Genomic DNA, 14685 nt, shown 5'->3' with positions numbered 1-14685 from the left:
ACTCGGAGGTTTGGACACGCCTCTGAGAACACAAAGAGTTAAAAGCAGGACTCCAGGGGGGTTCGGTCTCTTTTAGGTTCCGGTTTCAGCAATGGAAACATCTCCTCTCCCCTGTTCAGCTTTGGGCTGAGTGGGGGAGGGGGAAGCCACGTGGCCGGGCTCAGGACAACCACGCTGTTAGCGTAGGAAAACATATAACCACACAGAGGCGATCATATGCGGTTCTTTATTCCAGCGCGCGGGACACCGGGGTGATAATACACCCAAATCTGATGTCCAAAGCATACAGAGTTGATTCGTGATTTTTATAGTTTAAATTATACACATGTTAACTAACCCCCACCCCTAGATACTGATTATCCTATTCCTTAGTTACTATCTTAAATCATACCTACGCTTCTACCCTGATCCACACTTGATTTGGTTAAAACAATAGCATGGAGCTGTTTACCAAACTGACGCTTGTTCCCAGCTAGCTGCGTCAAGTTCCAGTTGTACGTTCTCTACTTTCCTCCCCTATACATTACTCAATCTAGAAATTATATTTTTAACCCTCCACCAACAACGCGGTGGAACTAAAGTAAGCTGGGGCCCTGGGGGGGGAGAAGAGAGTGGACAGGACTCTGGAACTGAGCTGCCCCATCCAGGATGGAGGGGTGGAAAACTGTGGAAGTGCCTTCCATGTGTGCTCACCCCCCCCCTCCCCTCCGGGAGAAGATGCCCAGCCATGTGGGAGTTGCCCAGCCTGGGAGTGCCTGAGCCTGCAGCCTTGCCGAAAGCTAGAAACTGTTAACCCTTGCTTGGCAGAAAGAAACTTTTCTTAGACATTGATTCTGATGACTAGTAGTTTCGGAGGAGAGAGGGAAGCAGCCTGGGACCGATATGATAAAGCATGAGTGGAAGGAACACGATGGGCAAAGAATGAGAAGAGTGGCTTTTTGGGCTGAACTTTTCTTGCATAATGTTAGCCATAGACTGAACTTGAGACTCTTTTGAACATAAACTGCATTTTGGGGTGGATGTGGCCAGCTTGACTTGCTGCAGTGGAGTGAACAGAGAAGAGAGGAAGAGGGTGTGGTGGTGCTCTCTGCCCTCAGAGAAGAAACCCTTGGCCCCAAGGGGGAAAATGGGGAGAGCTCGGCATGCAAGCATCCTTAAAAGAGCCCTGTATGCAGCTTCAGCCTATGGACAGCGGTGAGAGCGCTGGACATAGGGAAAAGAGAGTGTCACCCTGGCAGACTTCTCCGGGCGGTGCAACGGGTGACACGGAAACACATAAGGGGTGGACCCGTGTTTTCTGAGGAACAGTCTGTGGTGCGAGAGAGACTCCTCTCTCCCTTGCTGAATTGAAGATTGGGGGTTTTTTTGAGTGGTGATTGTTTGACTTAAAACCCAAAGGTTTGGTCTATGGAGAGTAATGTGTGGGGGGTGGAAACTGGGAGAAGAGAAGAAATGTTCTGAGAAGTTTTTATTTCTGTCTCTGTGTGTGTTTAAGAGTTTTTCTGTCTCTGTTCTTATGTAATGTAATAAAGTTTTGGGGTTTTTTTTGTTTTCAAGATTTAAGCCTGCTCTGCTCTGTTCCTGATCACATCCCACAGTAGTTGTTAGGGAAAAAACATATATTCATGGGTGCATTAACATCTGGCCAGTGCTAACCCATGACATGTGGGAATCCCAAAATACTGATTTGTGGGTGTGATAAATCATGTGGGATAATTTGTGTTTATAAAGTATGTATAATATAAATCAAGTAATGCCCTTTGGAATAAACAGTAAAATCACACAAGGCTGGGGGGAGGGGTAGACGGATTCGGGAATGACCTTGCCGGGAACTGGGGAACAACTGGATTTACAAAAGAAAAGGACAGAAGATCCGAGGAAGATGGGTCCTCGCCAGAGATGGAATTGTGAACAACCCAACCATTACCACCGAGATGGGCCTCGCTCCCGCCATCAGGGACATGCATCTCAATACGCGATTCCCAGAAGTTGTACCTAATATTCATCTCTCCACCGAAGGACTATTCAACGGACCAAACAGCAAAGATGAATCCCCATGAATATGAAGGAAAGCTGATTCAACCAACCCAGTGGCAAGGATGGACCCCCATGAATATGAAGGAAAACTGAGGAGACAAAGAAAGCATGAAGTAATGCTCTGTCCCACTAAAAGAACTGTATAAAAACTGGGCTCATGGAACTGAAAGCGTGAACAGGGGGAGCTGCGGTGCGATAGAGGCCGTAGCTAAGGTTCACCCAGTGCCGATCCCGGGACTCGACACTGATCCTTTGATTGTTGGCTTACCCAAAATTCTGTCCATTTATTTTTTTTTAAATTAATAAAATCATTTATTAATTTGGAATTGGCTCAGCATTTATTACAGTGGGTAACACCAAACACCACAGACCAGAAGGAACAGAAATTGCCTCTGAAATCAATGTCGTCTGACAAAACTTCATCGCCTCTGTAAGGCAACAGTGACTGGACAGCTTTCAGCAGCTCCCCAAGAAGACCGGGAACATAGCTGCTACTGGAAACCTTGCTGCCACTTCCACAAGCCCATCTTCAGTAGCCTGAACAAGCTGCAGTGCCCAGAACTGCTGCTACTCCCAGAGCCTGGCAGAACACAGCACAGTGCACAGTAGGTGAAGAGTGCCTGTCCATGAACTGAGGCTAACAGCACCTGAAGAGTCTTTGTGAGAAACTGCTACAGCTTTCAGACTGCCTAGAAAAAGTTGGTGGAAACACAGAAATGCCCATTACTGCTTTCCCTGAAGACAACCTGCAACAAAGACATGGGTAGGAACCAGGCTCCCTCCCCTGACGGCAATGCAATCTCCCAGCCTGCATGCATGCTATCACTTTATTTGGCACTTACAGAATATATATATAAATATTTTAAGTGTAAAGAAAGTACTTGAAACTCACAAAGCTGCTGGTGAAGTTTTTTGCTGTGTTCAGTTCACTGCATTAATAGCTGTACTTGTAATCTCAATGCAAACAAGTCCAAGTAGTGGACAGAAAACAGGAAAAATCTTTTCTTACATAAATGAAAGTTCACGGTGCCATCAAGATTTCTGTGCATTAATGCAACTTCAAATGACAACACCAAATGTTGCTTTATGCACAAGTGGCAGTTGCCGAAGCCACGCCAAACATACCTTCTTTTCCATCACAAACACCCCTCCTAATTTCAAAGCTTAGTAATTAACTTCCAAATCAAAGCAGCATAATCATACGGAAAAAGTCCAAATAATCTTTTGCATTTATGCTCCCAATATTTGTTTTGACAGCAGATGGAAAAGTAGTATTCAGCCAGGACTCTGAGTCCTCTAGCATTTCCTTCCCTTTCTTCCACAGCAAGTGCAACTGGATGACTCTTAAGTTCAAGCAAGTTTTCTAACTGTGCAAAAATTTATACACCCATACAAAGGAACTGAGGAGAAACAAATATTTTAAGCCCATTAGCCTGGAATAGCAGAGAAAGAAGCTCTTACAGAAGTCAGAAACCAAGTAAGTTTTATTTAGGTCATCAAGTTTTCAAGATTTCACATGGTTGGTAATAACTGTAGCTGTGAAAAACCTCTCTTACTCAATAGTGATTCAGAGTTTCACATATGTAGCAAATGAGCAGTAGCTGAATCTGGGATGAAGACCTCAAAGCTAACTCATATGAAATCCAGACTTTTGAGAAAATCATAAAAATCTAAATTTCTACCTTGCCCAGCAGAGAACTTATCCATTAGACAATGAGGCTTAGCAGTAACTTTAAATTTTGGGTCTTTTTGTTTGGTTGGGTTTTTATCCTCAAAGTTTTGTCCAGATTTACATATGCTTTATGTCCAGAAAGCATGAAATAACTTCAAAAAACTCCAGTTATTTATTCAACTATCACTAATTACCTGGCCAATCAGGTGGGTGCAAAATACAGCAGTCTCTTTTTTTTTCAAGCATATAAATAGCTCCCCTAAATCCAGGGATTAAACAGAAATTATTAGCTTCCATTAAATACTTGGGAAATTACCTGACAACATCCTTCTTGCTTGTTGGGGGTTAGATTTGCCTCTTTTTCACTTACAGAATTTTTTCCCATAAGTTGCTAGGAAAACTTAATGACAGTGCTTAACCAGAACAAAGGGAGTAGTCAAAGGAGATGGCAGCACAAGGCTACACCTATTGTTTTGGGTCTCAGGGAGCTTCTCTCAGAGGGGAGATAATGCAAGCTTTGGGAAAGGTAAAAGACAGAGCTAGGGGGGCAGTTGCCCTCTCTCGCTCTCAGCATCGAGGAGGATGGTCAAGCTGCCCCTCGCTGCAGGAAGAGTTCACGGTCATCACTCCGCCTCGTCCTGGGAAATCTACTGTCATCTGCTTGTGTACCCAGGAATCCTGAGCTCGCTTTCTCTGGCCCTCCCCCCCCCACCGCCGCTGCTTCTTCTAAGCTTTGAGGCTTTCCTGCTACTCTGTAGCCCTGCACTGCCCAGCCCTGCCGAGACATCCCTGCTGCTCCAGCTACCAGCGCAGTGCATCTGATCTCATCCACCAGCCCGGGACTTTCCACCCTTCCAGCTTGGCCTCTCGGAGTCCTGCAGGGGCACTGAGATGAAATTGCCCTGGGCTTTTGTGAAAGAAAGCCCTCGAGGTTCCTGGTTCTGTTTATTAATAATGCTGTAGTTGTTGTTTGTTTGTTTTGTCATATATACTAGTAAAGAACTGTTATTCCTATTCCCATACCTCTGCCTGAAAGCCCCTTTAATTTTCTAAATTAGAATAATTTGGAGGGAGAGGATTTGAATTCCCCATCTCTAAGGAAGTCCTGCCCCCTTCCTAGCAGATACCTGTCTTTCAAACCAAGACATTGCTAAAAACCAAAACAAATACCAGCCAAACTAAAGAAAAAAAATAACACAACCAAAACAAACATAAAAACCCCCAGCAAACCAAACTTGTTCTGTCTATTTCACGGGTAAAGAGGTAATATTATGTATGTTTGTGACCACCACTGAGCTAATAAAAAGTCTGTCAGACTGGAAGGAACACCAGTTTAGCCCACCAGTTAGTTTAGCATATCTTGGGATTTTCAGGCACATTCTTTCTGCCCTTGAAGAAGGAAATAGGAAAGCCTGGTGAAGTCTAACTGTTAAATGATGAATTGCCATTACAGAGGGAGAGTTATCCTTTTTTGCCTCCCTCTTTTTCAACAGGAATGTTACAGGCAATGTTACATTCACCCCTCACATTCTTTAACAGGCAATCATGGTTCCTTTTTTTTTTTCTGACATCTCATAGAACCATAGAATTGTTGAGGGTGAAAAAGACCTCTCAGATCAAGTCCAACCTTTAAACCATCTTGCCCTTCAGGCAGAATAAGGGAGCTGCTGAGCCTGTTGTAGAGCACTCATTTAGATGTAAAGTTCCCAATTTATTTACGTGCATAAGGAATATCCCTGTCTCAGCCCTCTCCTCACTGGCCTGAGCTTCCACTGCAAGTCAGAGAGTGGCTCAGGGTCCTTCATCCTTGTTTTATTTGCACTTAATCAGCAGCAGTTCTTCTGTCTTAGCTTCCTGGCACTGGAATCTCCATTACAAAGCTACTGCTGCTTTCTTACTCCACATCTCTTCTCAAAACTTAAATGGGACATTTAGTTGATGAAATTTAAAAAAAAAATACTCTGGATTTTGGCTTTGGGTTTTGTGGGGGTTTTTTGTTTGTTTGTTTGTTGTTGGATTGTTTTCTTTTTTTTTTTTACAATTATGAAAATGTACTTTGACTCATGGGTCAACATTTTGCACCGGAGATGAAGGGTCTAGACACTGGCAGGGTCTTGCTGCTCACCCAAGGTCATGTTTTCCTAATGCCTTGCCAGAGGCTCTGTTTGTTCTGACCTCAAATGCTGGATATGGGAATGGCTCACCTTCTATTCTACCACAGAAATTCTTGACTTCAAAAGAAACATAGTTGTTGTTTTTTAGTGAGAAAACTTTTTTAACACAAAGGAATAGATGCTTTTATTTTTGATGCAATCAAACAAAGAGGCAACAAAAAATTCAGTGACATCAAATTACTAATGATATCAGACGTTAATGCATGTTTTGAGGGGAGGAGAAGGAAGGCTAAGTTTGGGTGACATCTTAAGGCTTCAAACTTATGTCCCTTTTGTTTTCTTTTCATCATTTAGAACACCTATGTCTCCTTGGATTAAAAGGCAAAATTTTTGCAACTACTGAAGATTTTAACAACATTATTTATTAATTTACTTATTTACAATTATTTATAATTTACTTATTATGACATTCAACACCAACAACACTAAAAATATCTTCAAGGAAACATTGATCTTGAGGCCACAGTAGTGCTTTTTGCTGAAGGTCTCATTCACTAATTTTTCAGCACTTCTTCAGCCATCCAAGTCATTTCCCCATAAAAATTACTTCAATGTCGCAAAAATGCAAGATTGAAACATCTCATGAAAATTTATTGCATGCTTATTTTCTGAACAGAGCTATTTACTCATAGCTTGTGCTTCACAGCAGTGGGCAAAAGGCAATGTTTTTACAAATGAGAAATAGCAGGCAACACAAGCTTTTGCCTTCAAATAAATCCTTCAAAATAAACTTCCTTCAAATAAATACTGAGGTACATTATGCAAAAGAAGAAAGAATAATACCATCCTTGGTGCAAGATTAACCATAAATTTAATCTAATGTCATAACACTGTGGTGATACAACGGTCATCATTAAAGTCAGGACCTACCATCAATCCTTGAGCAATGCCACCCTTGCTCTATATCCTTAAACAGAGGGGGAGGAGGGAATGCCATATATGCACTGTTTAAAAAAAAAATGCTTAACAGCTATTTTCCTGTGAGAGTTATTTCCAGGCCAACATTTCCATTTTCATTGAAGAGTAACTTTAATAAGTCAAAAACATAACATGTTGTTTCAGATATTTATCTCCAGTATTCACAATAGTTGTGCTTATACCTAACCATGCATACCACTGAAACTTAAGTAAGCTACTCAGAAAATGAGCCGCATGTCAAAATCCAAGGCTGACAATCCAGCTTCTTTACTCTGAACTCACATATTCTGCAAAATATCATACTACGCAAAATATCTCCAATTACTTGGGTAAAGGTGGATTGGTTTAAACACTAAATTCCTGTCCTAGGGTGACATTATGATGTTTGTATCCACAATCGTCTGTTGGGTTTGTGCTGGATATTGCATTCTGTGCCTGTAAGACTGGGTCTGGGAGCAGAGGAGCGGGGGAGAAGCACGGTTTGTTTTCACAGACTGTACTCCCTCCTCCACATTCTGGCCTGGAGTGTTGTCTGCTACACAAACAGCAGTGGTGGGCACGGAGAGATTTTTTTTTTTTTCCTTTTCTTTTTCATTAGTTAGTTTAGCTAGCTGAGGCACAAAAGCTTCACAGGACTGTTTTCTCTGCTTTTCCTGGAACTGCTCGAACCTGCTCTGGACTGGAGATCTGAGGCAGCGCTGGGGGCTTGCACCTGAGACCCACCGGGGCCTACCCTGCGCAGCAGCTTTTCCCAGCGCCAGAGGGACTGAGAACAGAGCGACCACTTACAGGAGAGACCTTTTCTGAATCTGTCATCTGGTATTGCTCAATTTATTTTGCTGGGGAGTGCTCTGCCTATCAATAAACAGGTTTCTTTCCACTTCTCTCAGAGGAAGTCTTTCTCGAACCGTTTGGGGGAGGGGTCACGTGGGTTTGCTTTCTGGGGTGGGGAGAGAGGGCCCCTTTGGAGGTTTTTCTCCCAAATTTGCCCTAAACCAGGACAATTCCAAAGGATCCCATCATCTCCCTTAGAGCTGTTTCTTCAGCATGTTTTTCCTAAAGATCTCTCAACTAAATTACACTGCACTATCCATAGGCATAACTGTGCATGCAGTGTGCGGGGGCACTGAGATTGAAGCATGTTACCTGAATAGGAAATAAAGTATACTGAAGGTTTTTTGCACACCTCCTACTTCAAAGCAACATCAGAGATCAGGGAAGTATAGGATATCCCATGGCAAGCTGAAGTGAGCAGAACTTCTTGTTGATTAAATGCCACTGTGAGCAAGAGGCAGATTTTCCATTTATATTAACATATATACCTGAATATCCCGGAGCCCTTGACAGCATAATTTTGTGCAATTATTTTCTGCTTACTATCCTCCTAGATTGCAAATACGTTTATCTTTTATAAAATGACGTCAATGTTAAACAGCTCGCTCTTGTTGTTTCACTTCTTAAGCTAATTGGGTCTTATGAAAGATGGGGAAGTGTCTTTTCTTTTACTTGTGGTTTGGCAACAGTCCTCACTAGGATAAAACCAGAAAATGGCTCAGAAAGAGATGGAATGAATGTACCGGCCAAAGTCTCACCTCTTCTCAGAATTTAACAGTGAAGTTGCATAACACACACATACCTGTTGCATTATAATGGTCAAGAACTGTTACTAGGTAACCAGTGATTTCAGTTACAGGATTGTTTGTTAAAAGGTTGCACACTTCAAATAAGGGTATCTAAGAGGCTAGTTTTTGGTCAAATATTAATATTTTCTTGCTTAATCAGGTGGACACCCCAGAGACAAACACCAAAGAAAATTTCCACACCAATTTCCTCTTTTAGTCAGAGCCTTCCACCCTACTAGTACCCTAGTACCTAGTGGTACTAAGGAAGAGCTTCCACAGGCTCCTACACTCACCATGTCACAGCTGTGACAAGACAGGGTACCCAGCTGTGGGTCAAGTATGAGATTGGAAGACAAAAAATTCAAACAGCATTTTTTAACAAGCTATGACTTGAAGAAGAGCCACAGGTTTGAATTTCTCTTCATTCTTCCACCAGAAAAAAACCCACCCAAACCCAAAGCAAACAAAGAAAAAACTAGATTCAAGTTCTCTCCACTCTCAGAGAGCATAATTCACATCCATATTCCAGAATATACTTCATTAGAGCTTGTCAAGCACTCCCAGTACCTTGGATAGAAAGTAATAGCAAAGTCCAAAAGATCAGACTTATTTACAGTACAATTTTACACACAAAAATGTTCACAAATGTGATAAAGAGAACACAGCAGCCATCCCCTCCTCCCTCCGCCCCCCCCCCCAAAAAAAAAAGAAAAAAAAAAGATGGTGGAATACAGCAGTGTTCTCAGGCTAAACTGCTGGGTATTTGTGAAAGATCCCAAGCAAACCAACAAGTAGGGTAAATCAAACAATCCTGGTAACTGCAAGTGAGACTGCCCATGCAGACAACTGCTGCTGTACAGGTTAGTCACATAACCTACTGCTTTCAGATGCACTTGCTAAAAATATTTGTGATGGCTTCACTCTTCCACTACCTTGACTTGTTAAGCAACAGAGGCCACCGATCACAAACAAGGCCCAAGTGTGTACCTGCCTTTCTTATCTCCTGCAGAAACTGGTAGATATGATTGGCAAAGGCAGCCACAGGCTTCAGCTTTACACAGCTGTTGTTAGATCTGCAATAGACTGAGCTAGAATACATTAATTAAAACATGCATTAACAGCATTAGTAATGCTCTAACTAGGAAGCTGGGATACCAAAGTAAGCTAATGCTGTTCTGAAAAGATGGTAGCCTAACAGCAACAGAAGAGACAATTACTGTGGATAAGTTGTTGGAAAATCAGTAATGCAATCCATGTGACATTCACCGGTGCCTTCTACAGTGCTTGGGCAATATAGTACGTACTGCAGTGAGGATTCAACACATTTGGCCTTCCACCTCTTCCCATGCAATGAAACATAACCCTGACATTCCCATTGTCACTCCTTCACAGCAGGACACCACACCCCATCACATGCCATTCCACAGATATCTATATATAGGATGATACCATATAGTCCATATAACTCTATGTAAGTACTTTATATGATTTTCTGGAAGACAAACTCACAGCTCACACATATCTTGGTAGACACAGAGCTCTTCTCCCTCTCCCAAGTTTTACACACCAGCTACACATCTGTATTGCTTCAGCACAGGAAGGTTTCCATGGCAGGCACAGCATGACCAGCCTCATGGCCCCAAAGAGAGCACAGAGCAGGGCACCGCAGGAGATGGGCAGGAGCAAGTTCACTCACCCAGGAAGGGAACCAAGTATGATTACTGCAGGCAGCTCATTACCTTTCTTGAGAGGGAAAGAGAGATTCTTTCAGCTTGGCAAGTGCCCTAAATCACAGAACCTGAAGGGTGCCACTACTCTGATTAAACCCATAACAGGAACCATGCACTGCAATTGGTCCATGCCCTCAGCTGGAACAGCAACATCAGCCTACACACCACACAGCAACCACATAGTGCTACCCATGCTGGTATGTACCAATACTAAAGGTATAAGCTTTCCTGAAGCTGACAAAAAATGCTCAAAGCCAGCGAAACTCTGCCCTAAGGGAGGGAAGAACAGGGAAATAAAGATGTAACCTGGAGAATGCCACTGTAAAGGGATCTGACAATCTGTGCTAAAAAACCCAATGTGCTAAAAAGTACAGTATACACAGACTAAAAATAGATCAAGGAGATGGAAAAGAAGCCAGAATTTCCTGAATTATTTTAACTGAAAAACTCAAAACAATTCTGTATCATGCTTATGGCTTAATGGAGTTTGAAGAAAATGCCTCATTTTTGAAGTGCTGACTGCATCTCTAACTGATTGAAAGTCCTTGAAACAACAGAGTCTAATTAGAGCCAGCCTGTGAAACCTATCTTCCTCTGGGGTGAAGAGTCAAGAGTATAACAACCACTTGTTCTGACCACTGCTAAGACAGTGAGATCCTTGGGAACAGAAAGGTTAAAAATATTATGTGAGACTAGTCCTTCAAATAGAAATGATGCACTGTGACCACTTTTTTAAGACATTCAAACTATATTCTGTTTCTCTGCAGTCATCAGCATGGAACCCCATGAATGCAATAGTGCCAAAGAGACTTTCTCCACATCTACCCCAAGAGGACCCTGCACTTTATCAAGGTAATAACAGTTTGGGCAGCAATTTCAGTTACTATATTATTGTGTTCAAGTAAGCAGCAACTCTGCAGCTTCTGCTGAAACAGCACCACCGCAGTGCTGAAACGGCATGGTAATTTTTTTATTTACTGTTTTATAGATTACAGAAAGATTGATATTCAGGCCATTCAAATACTACTAGGGGAGATATGGACTGCTTAATTTTGAGAACTGAATCAGTAGTAAAAATAAAAATAAGAATTTGATGACCCAGTGAAAGGGCTGTGTACACTCCTCCCCGCAGTGGGTCTGCGCCCTGCCATTTCAGAAGCTTGACTGCAGCTGTCCCTGCCATAGTGTGGCAGGAGCACATGCCAGCACAGGTACTTTCTCACAGCTGGTGCTGAAGGGAGGTGTGCGTCGGCATCCTGAAAACATCCAGCCTTTTTCCTCCGAAAACTAAACCTCTCGCCCATGCTGCGACAGACTGGGTGTGTGAGCTGCCAGCCGGAGGTGAGCTGTGCGCAGGGGCAGCCCGGCCGCGCTCCCGTACCGCAGTACGGCCCCCCGCGGGCAGCCCGCGGAGGGCTCGGGTTTGCCCGGGTGCATGGAGCCGGCGAAGACCCAGGGCTGGTCGGGGTCCGTCTACACCTACTCCCACTCCGCACGAGAGCGCTGTGTGGATTTCGGGGCGCTACATCGAATCCTCCTCTCCGCCCGAGGACGCCAGAAATCCCCCGCCCCCGGAGACCCGCTAACAGCCCTACTTGTAGCACTGCCCCGACGCCGGGGCGGGTATCCCCACTCCCGAGCGGGCATGCCCGCTCCCAGGCGGGGTCCGAGTCCCGGCTCCCCCGCGCTGGACAGCCCGGCAGTAGCCCCGCGCTGGGTCCCGGGCTTGCCCCGGCTGGGCACGTACCTCTGCAGGGGCATCACCTCGCACGCTATGCTGGCCATGGAGCCGCTGCCCGCCCAGCTGCCCGCCGCGCCTCTCGCCGGGCCCTCAGCGCCTCCAGCGCCGCCAGCGCCTCGCCGCGGGGAGCGCCCGGCCCCGGGGAGGGGCGAAGGGGCCGCCGGGCCCGGGTTGGCGGCTGACGATGGCCCGCCCCAACACCGAGTGCCCTGGCCCGGCCCCCCAGCTGCGACACCCGCCACGGCCCCTGTCCCTGCTCGCCCCACCGGGCTCGGCAGGCACAGGTTAACCAGAAGCGGCTTCTGATGTCCAGCTGGTTCTGGGCCTGCAAAAGATGCCACAAGCTGAGGGCTAATAGCTCCTTTCAACAGAAAGACTCCACAAGGTCTTCTGTATCCCTTTCAGTAATTATAACGCACCGCCCTTCTTTCTAAAATCCCCCAGGGTGCAATGTAGTCTCTCCCGAGCTCCCCAGCCACGTCCGCAGCGGCGCCAGCTCCGCTCCGGGAAGGTCAGGCGCGGTGTCCCGGGCACCCAGACCCCCGCAAAGCCCCACGACATCCTCGCGGGGCTGCTCTGGCTCTGCCCTCACACACCTTTACCATGGATCGGTGTCTAGTAGTGTTAGGAACGAAAAAAACAAAAAAAACCAAAAAAAACCCAAAAAAACCCACACCACCCCACAACTGACCCTCTCCTGGCTAGAGTAACCCCCTCCCACACCCCAGCCAGTCTGAGCAGGGACAGCTGCCCTGAAGGAAAGTTGCCTGGCAACTTTTCCCTACCTAACTGAAATGTGAAAAGAAGCTGCCCACACCTAGATAGCCCTATTGTCCTTTGTAACTACCTCATCAGCAGGAGTAACCTCGGCTACGACCAGGACAAATGCATATGCATTTGTATATGCAGATAAAACCACCCTGGTGGATCCTGGGAGGATTTTTTTAGGGAAACTGCACCCCAAGACAAGAAGCTAGAGGCGTCAGAGGAGAATTAGTGCCCTAGCCGAGCACGAAGTGGATGCACCCCCTGACCTGGTTTGAAGATTCACCATGACCTATGAGGAGTTTGGATGGAATGGGAACCAGCCAGCTGACGTGAATTAAGCACAGAAGGGGAAACTCTCGAAGTTTATCCATGAGGGCAAGGAGCTGACTCCGCCCACTCCTACAGCAGACTGCTCATCCACCCTACCTCCTGATGGTGGGCCGGAGAGAGCTTCTAGGTGTTCCTATGGAGACACGGACCCGGCATCTACTGTGGGCAGCTGAGTGGAGACCTGCTGCAGCACCTGCTCCTTCGGATCACCACAGCAGCGAAAAGGACTTTGGACTCTGCAGTCCTGCTGATGACTTTAATAATGAGCTGATCACTTTAATATAGAGCTGAATATTAATAAAGGCATATGCCCTGTTCTTTTCAGTAGGGCTGGCACAACCTTTGAACTTGATCTCTTCGTGTTGCAGTAGATACTACCGCGGTTTGAAAGGTTTGTGCTGTAGTTTGCCACCCAAATCTGACCCACTGCAGAGAGCTCTTCTTCCCTTAATAATTGAAGAGACAACTGCAGAGCCAAACTCATGTTCCCAGTGGGCTATTCTCAAGCACCCCTGCTTCTACATCTGTGGTTGCTGACCAAATATTGCTCTGAAACAACAGATCACACCATTTTATTGGGTAGAAGTTTGGGGCTGGAAAGAGTGGTAGCAAAAGAACCATACAAGGGGTGTGTCACTTACCAGGACATAGCAGCCTTGGAAAATGAACAGCATAAAATCACTAAAGTCTTGCACCAAAACGTTTAATGGCTACTGAAGGAGCATACCCAGAGTTTTACTTTTCACCTTTGCAGCTCCTCTGTCCAGAAGGCCTGAAGAATTGCTTTCCATTTCCAACATCGGACAGAAACAGCTGCTGCCCTGCCTGTGAACAATGTTATCACACTGCATACTTTGTGTGATGGGGAAGGGGACGATCCTAATCTTATAAAGAGGCCTAAGAGTGTCTTTTCAACACTTTAGGTGGTACAAACATCATGGCACATGTCCATTTTCAAAAACTCAAGTCAATATTGGAAATACCTCCTGGTTCAACTCTAGTGAGGATTAGTGCTGGCTTGGAAGAAAGCTGTGGCAGGAGCTTAGCACCTGTATGTTTAACACTTCCATAGAGATGTAGGTCATGCAAACTAAACATGAGCCCATCAGCTTTCTGGAGAAGCAGCCAACACTCCCAGGTTAGCAGAGGGTATCAGAAATTTCACAAGGATGCCAAACAGATCCTGACCTTTGCCAGCAGGAGGCAGGGGCATTTTCTGTCAAAATCAAGAGCAGTGGGCAGCTGCAGCCTCAGAAAGCAGTGGCATGGAGTAGAGACATGGGGCTCAATTGAGCCGTGGCTTTGCTTCAGTACCCTGAACTGTTTAATATCTGCTCCTGTCAGCTGGCTGACTGGAAGAAGTGCATTAGTAAATGCTTCTGCCCATTGCCTCAGCACAGGCCTGTTCTGCTGTGACAGTCATGCCAGATGCAGCACAGGGCCCCTTTTTAGAAAAGTCAGCAATGCTGATAAAGCACACTGCCATAATGGATCTGGGCTGCTCTTATCTGTGGCAATTAAATGAGGATCTTGATGACTTCCTGTTAAATTAAATGCACCATATGTGCTCATAAGCAACTAAAACTATGAGAGAAAGATTTTACTCTGATACATAAAACTACTTCAGTATAAAACAAAAGCACCTTGTACCATTTCACAGTTTGACAATAAATCAAAGTGACTTTTCCTGGGC

At 45.1% G+C, this 14685-nt stretch overlaps 1 protein-coding gene across 7 annotated transcripts in view; it reads right to left on the bottom strand.

Annotated features, from left to right (window-relative positions):
* Positions 1-13272, bottom strand: part of LOC134563408 (protein FAM13A-like) — a 116011-nt gene extending 102739 nt beyond the window's left edge. For 2 of the 7 annotated variants that reach the window (XR_010083363.1, XM_063421316.1), the window contains exon 1: positions 11901-13268. Coding sequence is in view for 4 of the 7 variants with exons in the window: in XM_063421316.1 (XP_063277386.1) it covers positions 11901-11938 (38 nt within the window). In the remaining 3 variants the exon portion in view is untranslated. Of the gene's footprint in view, positions 1-11900 lie in introns of all 7 variants that reach the window. The other 5 variants (XM_063421318.1, XM_063421319.1, XM_063421317.1 and 2 more) reach the window with 4 other exon arrangements.
* Between the last annotated feature and the right edge of the window lie 1413 nt (positions 13273-14685).

The sequence above is a fragment of the Prinia subflava genome, chromosome W, assembly GCF_021018805.1.
Source record: "Prinia subflava isolate CZ2003 ecotype Zambia chromosome W, Cam_Psub_1.2, whole genome shotgun sequence".
In the NCBI taxonomy this organism is placed as follows: Eukaryota; Metazoa; Chordata; class Aves; order Passeriformes; family Cisticolidae; genus Prinia; species Prinia subflava.
The sequence above is the reverse complement of the archived record's forward strand: the minus strand, read 5'-3'. Positions and strand labels throughout refer to the sequence as shown.